Consider the following 13,296-nt stretch of genomic DNA (forward strand, 5'->3'; position numbering starts at 1 on the left):
AGCAATGCCTTTTCTGAGGTCCTCAGAAATCTCCTTTGTTCGTGCCATGATACACTTCCACAAAAATGTGTTGTGAAGATCAGACTTTGATAGATCCCTGTTCTTTAAATAAAATAGGGTGCCCAGTCACACCTGATTGTCATCCCATTGATTGGAAACACCTGACTCTAATTTCACCTTCAAATTAACTGCTAATCCTAGAGGTTCACATACTTTTGCCACTCACAGATATGTAATATTGGATCATTTTCCTCAATAAATAAATGACCAAGTATAATATTTTTGTCTCATTTGTTTAACTGGGTTCTCTTTATCTACTTTTAGGACTTGTGTGAAAATCTGATGATGTTTTAGGTCATATTTATGCAGAAATATAGAAAATTCTAAAGGGTTCACAAACTTTCAAGCACCACTGTATATTGCTACCAGCAATATGGCTGTAAATTCCCTCAGCAGGTAGAATGGCCAGCACTTAATAATCATAAACTCCACCAGTGGTGAGCAGTGTTTGCAGACCATGACAGCATTGCGGCACCAGGCATCACTGATGTAAACACAGAGTCCTCCACAACGAGTCTTCCCCCCCCCCCGGCTAGCGCTGTGTCTGACTGGTAGCATGTTAGCCGGGCTAGCTGAATGGCACAGTCCAGGACGCTGTCGTTAAGCCATGTTTCCACAAACACAAGGACACAACACTCACTCACAGACTTGGAAGATGAGCGGAGCAGGCGGACATAATCCAGCTTGTTGTCCAGCGAGCGTACGGTGGCCAGAGTGATGGTAGGGATAGACGGCCGGTGAGGGCTAGCTGCTAGCCTAGCCCGGATACCTCCGCGTTTGCCCCTCTTCTGCTTCCGCATGTTCCGCCTGTGGCGCTTCCACTGTGGGCTGGACGCAGGAGTGGGGGTCGGTGGTTGAGCAGGCCTCTGGAGCAAACCTGGGGCGGTCCTGATGAGAGCCAGTTTCATCATAACGTTTGATGGTCTTTGTGACTGCACCTGGGGATACTTTCAAAGTTCTTGAAATTTTTCAGACTGACTGACCTTCATTTCTTAAAGTAATGATGGACTGTCATTTTTCTTTACTTAGTCGAGTAGTTCTTGGCATAATATGGATTAGAACAGTACTCAAATAGGGCCATTCACTGTATACCAACTCTACCTCTTCAAAACACAACTGATGGTCTCAAACACATTAAGAGGTCAAGAAATTAGCTCTTGACAAGGCACAGCTGTAAACTGAAAGCCATTCCAGGTGACTACCTCGTACAGCTGACTGAGAAAATCCCAAGATGTGCAAAGCTGTCATCTAAGCAAACGGTGCCTACTTTGAAGAATCTAAAATACAAAACATATTCTGGTTTGATTAACACTTTTTTGTTTACCAAATAATTCCATATATATTTCTTCATAATGTCGATGACTTTAGTATTAATCTACAGTTCAGAAAATTTTTAAATAATGAAAAACCACTGAATTAGAGGGCATTTCCAAACTTGTGACTGGTACTATATATACAGTGGGGCAAAAAAAGTATTTAGTCAGCCACCAATTGTGCAAGTTCTCCCACTTAAAAAGATGAGAGAGGCCTGTAATTTTCATCATAGGTATACCTCAACTATGAGAGACAGAATGGGGGGAAAGAATCCAGGAAATCACATTGTAGGATTTTTAATGAATTAATTGTTAAATTCCTCGGTAAAATAAGTATTTGGTCACCTACAAACAAGCAAGATTTCTGGCTCTCACAGACCTGTAACTTCTTCTTTAAGAGGCTCCTCTGTCCTCCACTTGTTACCTGTATTAATGGCACCTGTTTGAACTCATTATCAAAAGACACCTGTCCACAACCTCAAACAGTCACACTCCAAACTCTACTATGGCCAAGACCAAAGAGCTGTCAAAGGACACCAGAAACAAAATTGTAGACCTGCACCAGGCTGGGAAGACTGAATCTGCAATAGGTAAGCAGCTTGGTGTGAAGAAATCAACTGTGGGAGCAATTATTAGAAAATGGAAGACATACAAGACCACTGATAATCTCCCTCAATCTGGGGCTCCACGTAAGATCTCACCCCGTGCGGTCAAAATGATCACAAGAACGGTGAGCAAAAATCCCAGAACCACACGGGGGGACCTAGTGAATGACCTGCAGAGAGTTGGGACCAAAGTAACAAAGGCTACCATCAGTAACACACTACGCCGCCAGGGACTCAAATCCTGCAGTGCCAGACGTGTCCCCCTGCTTAAGCCAGTACATGTCCAGGCCCGTCTGAAGTTTGCTAGAGAGCATTTGGATGATCCAGAAGAGGACTGGGAGAATGTCATATGGTCTGATGAAACCAAAATAGAACTTTTTGGTAAAAACTCAACTTGTTGTATTTGGAGGAGAAAGAATGCTGAGTTGCATCCAAAGAACACCATACCTACTGTGAAGCATGGGGTTGGAAACATCATGCTTTGGGGCTGTTTTTCTGCAAAGGGACCAGGACGACTGATCCGTGTAAAGGAAAGAATGAATGGGGCCATGTATCATGAGATTTTGAGTGAAAACCTCCTTCCATCAGCAAGGGCATTGAAGATGAAACGTGGCTGGGTCTTTCAGCATGACAATGATCCCAAACACCCCACCCGGGCAACGAAGGAGTGGCTTCGTAAGAAGCATTTCAAGGTCCTGGAGTGGCCTAGCCAGTCTCCAGATCTCAACCCCATAGAAAAGCTTTGGAGGGAGTTGAAAGTCCGTGTTGCCCAGCGACAGCCCCAAAACATCACTGCTCTAGAGGAGATCTGCATGGAGGAATGGGCTAAAATACCAGCAACAGTGTGTGAAAACCTTGTGAAGACTTACAGAAAACGTTTGACCTCTGTCACTGCCAACAAAGGGTATACAACAAAGTATTGAGATGAACTTTTGTTATTGACCAAATACTTATTTTCCACCATAATTTGCAAATAAATTCTTTAAAAATCAGACAATGTCATTTTCTGGATTTTTTTTTTCTCATCCTGTCTCTCATAGTTGAAGTATACCTATGACGAAATTACAGGCCTCTCTCATCTTTTTTAAGTGGGAGAACTTGCACAATTGGTGACTGACTAAATACTTTTTTGCCCCACTGTGTGTGTGTGTGTGTGTGTGTGTGTATATATATATATATATATATATATATATATATATATATATATATATATATATAACAAGAACAGAATCCTAAAATCACCCCCCCTTTTTTTTTTTGAACGAATTTAAATTCTACTTAAGAGCATTAAAATTTGTAAAAGGAGCAAAACCAGAAAGGTTGTATGATATTTTAAAACATTTCCCCACTGAATTAGATACAAGGAGAAACAGTGTTATCTCAGTTATGTATGGGTTTTTTTTATTAGTTTTCTTGCTTGCTTGTTTTCCTTTTTCTATCCATGGACATTAACTACAGCACTTCCGACATAATTTATTTTCGATTCTGGAGTATAAATTGTTTATACTAGATTTTTATAAGATTGTTCCCTTTGATAATTTCTTTGTTCTTCCCTATATTGAATTGGATGATAACATTATGATGTTGCCATATTGGTTTTGTACACGTGTACTTTTTTTTTTTTAATAAAGTGTCATTTAAAAAAAAAAAAAGTGTTGAGATTCCCCAGTTATATTTTCATCGCCCCCTGGTGCTTCTTCTTGCTCTTGATCCCCTGCTTCTTTTTGGATTGAGTGCAACTGTCTCCCTTTTGTTTCATTATCCCATAACTGTTTCTTTACCTTTCTCCACACTATGCATAAAATCATTGAAAAGGTCCCCTTCAACCGTCTCTTTTTTGACTGCTTCTTTCGCTGGCTTGTCCTCTCTCGTTCCCCGGATGCCTGAGTGTGCTAGGACCCAAATTAATGTGATATTTTCCCCTTGATAGCGGTGCTTCTACTGCTAAACTACAGCGTCTAAAACCTGCACTTCCTGATTGTTACACTGGGAAATAAAGCTGTTAAAACTATTGATTTGTGGTTATTTTAATGCGTTCAGTTGAAAATCCCTTTGTATTTGTTAATGAAATGTTCATGTTTTTGTTTCGACTGCATTAATGACTTCTATTTTTGTATCTTTATTGTAAATTAAAAAAAACCTTCATAAAAACACTGGGGAAATAATAAACTGAATTAGGTGTGGAGCTCTAGTTTATCTACGATAGTCCTCAGTATTATGTCTACTCCCAGAAAACTGTATTTAATTTTTTTTATTTTACTTGTAGCATAATAATTCTTCTTCTTTCGGTTTTATGGCGGTTGGCAACTAGCTTCAATGGTGCATTACCGCCACCAGCTGGCCTGGGGTGTGATACTTGAGTTTAAAAACAAACAAACCTAAATTCTTTTAATGAGACCTGTGCTCCTTAAGAAACTAAATACATATTTGAAGCAGATTTCACCTGTACTTCTTTGCAGAATGTCCTCCAAGTTTAACACTAATTGTTTCCCAAGTTGCAACTGTAAAATTAATCCTAAGCTAGTCTGTTTTGTGTTGTTGTTGAAAAACTCTATTCCGTCATCATTGCACCGACGTCGCGGCTTCGCCTCAGCCAATTAGATCTCGGGTCGTTGTATTACTTAATTAATATTCATAAGATTACATGCGCTCTGATTTGAGAGCTCACGCTCAATCCCCGCCTCACTTTCGGCGTTTAAATGCTGATTGGCTGATTTTCTTGTAGAGCGCATGATGATGTCCGTCTATGGAGCGCGTCTTGTGTTGTAGCCCGTGATGAAGGATTTTGTGGACATGTAACCTCTATGAACGCAGGTTTTAATAAACGTTGTTTTACATTGTAAATGGAATTAAGCTCGTTATTCGGACAGGAAGGCTGACTGTGAGTAGTGAATGCAGTTGATAAGTTAATGAAGGAGAGATAGGAACCCAAACGGCCTCACCTCCGCCTTCAAGTACAAAGTACAGGGAGCGCAAGAGCTGAGCGACTCAGTCACTGAATACACAGCTGCAGTCGAGATTTTACACATGAGAGGTCAGATGCTCTGTGAGCTGAGGATATTTTACAAGCAGTAAAAATGTCAACCATAGTCAGCATGTTTTGAATCAGGGGGCTCGGATTAGCTCCAGGATCTGTCCTGATAGCAGCTGCATGTTAGTTTGACTTGCTAGCAGACTCTACTCGCTTACCGAGTCCAGAAAGCTGAAGTAAGAGCCCGAGACTGGCTCCTGTGTGAGTACGGATTGTATGCGGAAGTTACTCAGATAGGGCACGTTTAACCAGGGGACTACAGGAAGTTCACCAGCTGCTGCCGAGTTCTGTTTTACACTTCGGTCCTCCTGAGGATTTGCTCAGGCTCAGTGTAGAAGAGTCAGTGGAAAGGTGTTGTTTTTGCAGCACTGAGACTTTGGCTCCCTGTCAGCCGCGATGCTCCCTGATAAAGTCCCCGCTGAAGAGGCGCTGCGCGCCCCCGAGGAGCTGAAGGAACGGGCTCACATCTGCAGCTTCGAGAAATATATCGAGCTCTACAACACCTCTGTCCAGTCTCCGGACGGTATTATTATTATTATTATTTATTATTATCAACGTATCGTTTCTTGTTTTGGTTTAAGAAGCGATACACGTAATGCCTGAAGGTGTAGCTATGCTAAACAGCTTCTCGGTGCGCATGCGCGGACACCAGTGCACTCCTATTTCATTCCGGGTGCCTCCTGCCTCATTTTTCTTCCTTTCACGTACACAATTTAAAAATAATAATTAAAAAAAAAGGCTAACACACAGGGGTTAAATTGGGATTGGTTATGGGGGGGGGGGGCTCTGCCTCGTACCCGCCCCTGCCCCCGCCGCCCTGCCCCAATATACTTTTTGGAAAATAACCCTCTAATTTGATAACCATATCATATTGCACAGAGATATACACCTTATCTGTGTGTTGTAGGCCTATGTGTGTCTTGTAGTGCCCCCCTACACATTATGGCAGTTTGAATGTAGATTGGTTGGCCAGTGTAACAGATTGTACAGGTTGTTGTACATTGGTTTGAAGGAAATGATTAGTGGGGGGTCTGGGGGTCCTCCCCCAGAAGTTTTTTATTATCATACATGTTATTTGCTGAATTCTGGTGCATTTTAATAAGTTGTTAGCTGACTTTACAGAGGTAGGTTGAGCAATATCATGTTAAATCTTGTCACATGCCTACAGGTGAAAAATGTGAAGGAGAAATGTTCAGTGAGAAAATTTGAAGGCTTGCACAATCTTAAACCAAAACAGTTGATTTATTTTGGAGGATAAATGTTAAATATGCCAAAACACTGTCAGTCAAATTGTCAATCAAATATATTCATGCAGTGAATGCAACCAAATACAAACAACACTATAACATTGGAAGCATTTATTATTATTGTTATTATTATGTATTCAATTATTTATTTGGCATGTGGTGCTTTTTGTATTGTCTAGAACATACATAAGATGAGCATATTATAGCAGCAAAATAGAAGCACAATCATTTGAATGCAGCAAACTTTTCTGGCTAATTTCTGTCGATAACTGGGGACTATGGAAATTGAACTCGCCAAATTCACAGACAGTTCGTTCAAGCACCTCTGATGGATTAGGATCGTATGCAGGTAAAAGGGGAGACGGTGTACGGAGAAAATTATAAACAAGTCACAACGCTGAAACACAAGCCCAAAAACCCGCAAACCACGACTTCTGATTTTTTTTAAAGCGAGCTCACAAAAAAAGAAACCCCAAAGTCGCTTATAAAAAGCGGAATTGGCAACCCACGCAGTGTTCCAGAAACCAAAATCTCTGATCACAAGTTCTGTTCTAAATAGCTTTGACAGGTCGTCTTGTTATCAGGAAAACTATGATCTATCTCATAAAAGTCATGGGTTTATTGATTAATAAAACGATATTTAATTATTCAGAACTGAAAATCGTGAAAAGGGTTTGTTGCTTTTGATGTGTGCGTGATCATATGCCATCTGCTCCGAGCTTATGTGCCGGGGCTCAGCCCCGGACAGCCCCGGCCCAATTTAACCCCTGCTAACACAGATTTGCCACCTTGTGTTGGGGGGGGGGGTTGTTATTTTAAGAATTTTGACTTTTCCATGTTTTACCCCCCTAGAAATATGGAGATGGTCCATCTATGTGGGAAAATGTGAAATTTTATTCAGTTGAGCCTTGCTAACCCCCCTGTACATACCCTCTGAATACCCATACCCTTTCCATTCTTACAATATGACAAAATACATTACAGTGCTGTTTGATATTAGAATGCTGCTTTTTTTTTAATGTGTTTTAAAGTTATCGATGAATGAATGCGAACCTCTTCAGGTATGCCACTAGGTACGACTACAACATTTTCAGTGCAGATGATTTATTATTTTAAGGTAATAAGCTTAGTGGCAAGTAACCTTACATTCAAGTAAATTAAACATATGGTAATTCTGCTCTTTTTCAGCAAGTTTTAAAGTTATTGATGAATGTCACACTCTTCAGTAATACCTCAAATATGAACTATTTTTAAGCACAGAGGATCATTACTTCAGGTTACTAATTTAGTTTTGAGAACCAGTATGCACAAATGATTCATATCTGAATTATATCTCCCAATGTATTAGTCATTATTTGTATTCTTGCAGGTAAATAATGGCTTCTGTTGCAACACGGTCAAAAGCTAAGAAGATACTAGGTGTAGTAGAGTACGTAGAGCAGGCTGAGTTCCCTTCTGGGATGCTTCCGACATTTGGAGGGGTTATTAACTTCAGAGGGTATGTACAGGGGGGTCAGCATTTTTCAGTTGGCCAAATATTGGTATTTCCATACTTAGATAGATCTCCAATATTTTGGAGGGGGTAGAAAAAAATTTTGGTCTAACCCCCCCCAACACACACACACACTTGTGTGCTCAAAGTCAAAGTGAACTTTATTGTCAATCAGACCATGTAACAGAATTACACAGAGGATTGAAATTGCGTTTCCCCAAACTCCAAATGTGCAGTATTTAAAAAATTGACACACAACTAAACATAAGTGCACACAGACATCAACAGATAAGCAAATTAACACAACATACAGACAGATAGTGGGCATACAGTTCCCAGAATGTTCACAGTGATCCAGAAATGTAGTCAAGTTTGAGGTAATGTAGTCCAGAATTGTAGTTCCAGAAATGTAGTCGTACAACTTGTATCGGAGTAACATTTAACTTGTGTTTTGTTTTTGTTTTTTAAGAGATACCTGCACACTTAGTTCTGATAAGTTTGATGTAAATAGTACTCTTATTAGGTTTTGATGATAATTCCTTTCGATCTACTTCCATATAATATTTAAATAATCTTGGCTGGCTTTTTTTCATGGTATATCAGATATATTCCATTCCACTAGCATGATATTGAACAAGTCGAAGATGAGTTCAATATCATTTGAGCCAGAGGTGGACAGTAATGAAGTACATTTACTTGAGTACTGTACTTAAGTACACTTTTTTTATTTTTTGAGTATCTGTACTTTACTTGAGTGTTATTTTTGTTGGAAACTTCTGACTTTAACTTCTACATTTGAAAGACAAATATTGTACTTCTTACTCCACTACGTTTCTGTCAAGGTCCTCGTTACTTCTTACTATGAAGCAGCTTTGAAAGTGGATTTTTTTTCTTTTCTTTTCTAAAACGTGATTGTTTTTGTTCGCAGGTGACACTGAGACAGTCTATCAGTAATCACTAGGGTCACGTCACGTCCATAGACTAAAATCAAGTTCAGTGATTTCTCAGCAGCATTATTTAACACAATCAGTTGATGGCAGAATAGAAGGAGGAGGTTCTTCTGGGGAACGCACGCACCCATGGCCATACCTGGAACCCATGTTTCAGTTTTCTGAAAGGATTAAAGATTCATTTTGTTTTAATTGTTTGCTTTGTTTACCGAAAACGAACCACATCACAGCCTTCAAAAACTCAACATCCAACCTGCAGAAGCATATTTAGGTATGTCAACGTTTTATTCCAAGAGAAAGCTTGCAACGAAGTTGTCTGTGCTTTTAGAGCTAGCCATAATGTTGCAATAGCGATGCAGTCTGGTTAGTCAAATGACTTTCTATGGATTTGCCCGCCAAGTTGCCCTAGCCTTGTCTACGGCTAACGTTAACACACAGCTAGTTAACTTGGACACTGTTAGTTAGCATGTAAAAACAGAGTTACTCTAACATGAATAACGTTAACTTATCTGAAGTCTTTTCAGAAATGTGTTTTCGTATAATCTTGCCAAATAAACAATGTAGAAATCTGTGTTTAAAGGTGTTTATTTGACAGGTTCTACAAGTTAGTCAGTAAATCCAGTAGGTTGCTTCAGAGGCATTAGGTATTGGAAGCATTGTGGCAATAATACAACAATGCATTGATAGAAAATGTACTTTTAATGCTTAAGTAGTTTTAATAGCAAGTACTTCAGTACTTTTAACTTAAGTAAAAATTTGACTGTACAACTTTTATCGGAGTAACATTTAACTAGTGGGATCTGTACTTTGACTTAAGTAATGAAGTTGGGTACTTTGTCCACCTTTGATGCTAGCTGAATGGAATACATGATATACCATGAAAAATTTGTTATTAATTGTACATACACATTTGATGAAACAAGTTTTATGGCATTTTCAATTCACTGCACCAGTTTACTGCAGGTGCTGCTGGCGAACAAAGAAATGCTTCTGCGCATGCACAGCAGAAAACTTTTTCTCATTGGATATTTGCATCAGCTCCGATGTGTGGGATCATGATGTCTTGACAGCCATGCAATATCCATCCATCCATTATCCTTAACTACTCATCCTGGGCAAGCTGGAGCCCATCCCAGCTGACTATGGGCGAGAAGTGGGGTACACCCTGGATCATCGCAGGGCTAGCATTTGGAGACAAACAACCATTCATACCGACGGTCAATTTAGAGCAACCAATTAGCCTAACCTGCATGTCTTTGGACTGTGGGGGAAACCAGAGTACCTGGAGGAAACCCACGCAGACACGGGTAGAACATGCAAACTCCACACAGAAAGGCCCACATCAGCCACTGGGCTCGAACTCAGAACCTTCTTGCTGTGAGGCAACAGTGCTAACCACTATGTCGCCCCACCATGCAATATCGTAAACCATGTTCAACGCTCATTCTCCATGAGGTAGATTGACGTAATACATGTAGGATAAGCGATATGCTATCAAGCCAAGTGAATGAAACCTGCTAGAAAAGAATAGAATACATGTTTTTATTCCATCGGGAAAAAAATGTCCTGTATGCATCACAATTTAATTTGTTTCTATATTTCTAATTAGAATTATTTATGTTTTATAATCACTTGTAAATTAGGTATGAAGACCCTGTTTTGGGAGCCAAATAAAGATTGTATTGTGTTGTGTTGTCCTGGCTGTGACGCACATCACACATGAGAGCTTAGTTTTTGAGTCTTGTAATCAGAAGTTTATGCTTGCTTTGTAAAACTGGCTCCTCTTTGTGTTTAGCGTTTTGGGGAGATGTTGCCAAAGAGTTTTTCTGGAAGACCAAACACTCAGGCAAGTTCCTGGACTACAACTTTGACGTGACCCAGGGCGAAATTTACATCAAGTGCATGGAAGGAGCCACCACGAACATCTGCTACAACGTCCTGGACCGCAATATCCATGAGAGGAAACTGGGAGACAGAGTGGCTTTTTACTGGTCAGTCTGTGTGATCTGTTTCAACCACAATCTGTACAACTTCTCAATACCGCCACAAGACTGGTGTCTACTGACAGTTTGGTTAGATCTCTTATCTGATTTGCTTATTCAGAGTGCTTGCCCATTAATTAGAAGTGTAGAGGCCCTTTTTTTTTTTTTGTCTTTAAACTTGTGGACTACTGGATTGGATTATTGACAATTTGGTGCAATTCTGAAATTTTTCTATTCTCCTCTGATGCTGTTATTAAAGCAGATACCATTATTTTGAAATACATTTCTGAGTGGATAGTATCTCCATCCTTGACTCTTGCATGCTGCATAAATGGGAATTAAAAATATATATATTTTGAGAGTTGAAATCGACCGCAAAGTTGGCATTCGAGCTGTCCCGCTGAGCCAGCCAGCCCTGAGTGCGTGACGTCACTACGGTAATCGGTTTTAAGGCTGAGGCTTTTGACGGCTATAGACCAAAGTCATATAAATAAAACATTTATGGTGAAAGAAAGAAATACCGTTACCGACTTGCTCAACTAAGACTGATTTGACTTCATTGATTGTGGGTTGACTCTCATTAAAACAGGATAGGTGTTATAACTTATGCAACATGCATGCATTTTCACTGATGAAAATGTGAAAGGCTAGTTAAATAATCAGATGAACTGGGACAATCCCATTCTGAAGCAAATTAAATAATCTTATACCGGTAACTTAAACACACAAGTTACATGTATTAATCTAAATGCAGGTAAACAACGAGTGGTGGTGTTTTGTATCCAAATGAGAGTCGGAGCTTGCGCGTCTGTGTTCTCGCTTCTTGAAGGCTGATCTTGTGGCTGATTGTTTTGAAACAATCTGACTTTCAGTTGTTCGTTCAGTTCTCCGTTCATTCGCTTCTTCCACGTAAGGGCGTGATATTGCTGCTGAGGCAAGCACATCCAGTGGAGAAATCAGATGCTGGTCCACTCGTTCTCCATTTTCTCCATTACTGAGCGCTCCGCCATTACTGCTCGGCTCAGGCAATTACTAAAACCCGTGGTGGGATGGGACGTCACCGGTTTTAACAACTACCGCGGGGAGGTCACTGCCCGAGTGATAATATATCATGTCCCGTTCCGTCCCGGGTTTTAGCAACAACCCTCGGCTCGTGCTCCGGGAGAATTCGTGCAATTGAACTTGCTTTCCTTTTCTTGTAGTTTTTCTTTTCCTTTAATTGTTGATACTGCACCCTCTTTCAAGACGGGCTTATAGCCAACGCTCCTCAACAAATCAGAGGTCTCGTACAAGTCTTCAGTAAAATGTGCAGAGGAGAGGCCACTTCATAGGCACCAAATGTGCCCATGAACTTCTCGCAAAACGAGTCCCAGTCTTTGCAGTTTGAACATTCTTGGGCCATGAATGCAGCGTAAATCCACCTTCTGTCATGTTGCTGCACCGGCCAACAACACATCTACGTGGCATGGCGATAAATTAGCTGAAAATGGAGGATCAAGTTGCAGTCAGCTCTGTGTTTTAGTATAGAGGAAATGGCGATGAGACCGATAGACTTCCTGTTGTGGCATCACAGATGTCAAGGTCATTCACTCAGACCGCTACCTATATGAATCACTGTAATCGTAAAAATTGCTGTATTAGATTTATTGTTAACGCTTAACTATTCCTGTGCCATTCTTGAGGTCTCAAGGCATTTATAAACAAAAAGTGAGGCCATGGTTCTGTGTATATGCTTTAAACTATAGCCAAGACAATTCTGTAAGCTTATTTCATGGAAATACATGCTCATACATTCAGAATTAAATCTCAAGTTAAATCTGCTCCAACCATAGTCACTGAAATAGACACGATAATAATATCGTTTGAAATCGCTTAAATTCTTTGGCAAATTCCTCTATGGTACTGCATTACAGATTGACATTACCTAACAGGAAATCCTGTTGCTGAATGCGGTTCTGTCAAAATTTCAGACAGTATCTATTGCCTTACTGCTGGACTTGTATTTTTATTACTGCCTTCTTTCTAGTTGTTAAATACCCAAGGCTATTGATTTTCATATTTGCAGTAATATATTCCCTTTTTAAAAAAAAAATTCTAATTCCTTTTCACTTGCTCCAACATCTCGTATCCCTGCTATTGGCTCGGACATAAAGAAAAAGAAAAGAAAGCACAACTTTGTTCATCACACACTTGTGAAATTTCCTCTCTGCATTTAACCCATCTGAAGCAGTGAACACACACATGCGCGCGCACACACACACACACACCCAGAGCAGTGGGCAGCTGTGCTAACAGCACCCGGGGAGCACTCGGGAGTTAGGTGCCTTGCTCAAGGGCATCCCATATTAACCTAACCGCATGTCTTTGAACTGTGGGGGAAACTGGAGAAAACCTACGCAGACACGGGGAGAACATGCAGACTCCACACAGAAAGGCCCTTGCTGGCCGCTGGGTTCGAACCCAGAACTTTCTTACTGTGAGGCGACCGTGCTAACCACTACACCACCGTGCCGCCCAAAGAGCATATTTTATTTTATTTTTTTGGCTACTGGGACTTTTTTTGTATTTTAAGTAATGGACCTTATTAAATAATATATCCCAGTTCTGATTAAAGAA

At 40.3% G+C, this 13,296-nt stretch overlaps 1 protein-coding gene across 3 annotated transcripts in view; it reads left to right on the forward strand.

Moving 5' to 3' along the window:
- The first annotated feature begins 4,697 nt into the window (after nt 1-4,697).
- Nucleotides 4,698-13,296, forward strand: part of acss2 (acyl-CoA synthetase short chain family member 2) — a 47,107-nt gene continuing 38,508 nt past the window's right edge. For all 3 annotated transcript variants that reach the window (XM_060937925.1, XM_060937926.1, XM_060937927.1), the window contains exons 1-2: nt 4,698-5,532; nt 10,494-10,689. In XM_060937925.1, the coding sequence (XP_060793908.1) occupies nt 5,406-5,532; nt 10,494-10,689 (323 nt within the window). In that variant the 5' untranslated portion in view covers nt 4,698-5,405. The remainder of the gene's footprint in view (nt 5,533-10,493; nt 10,690-13,296) is intronic.

The sequence above is a fragment of the Neoarius graeffei genome, chromosome 13 (assembly GCF_027579695.1).
Source record: "Neoarius graeffei isolate fNeoGra1 chromosome 13, fNeoGra1.pri, whole genome shotgun sequence".
NCBI lineage: Eukaryota > Metazoa > Chordata > Actinopteri > Siluriformes > Ariidae > Neoarius > Neoarius graeffei.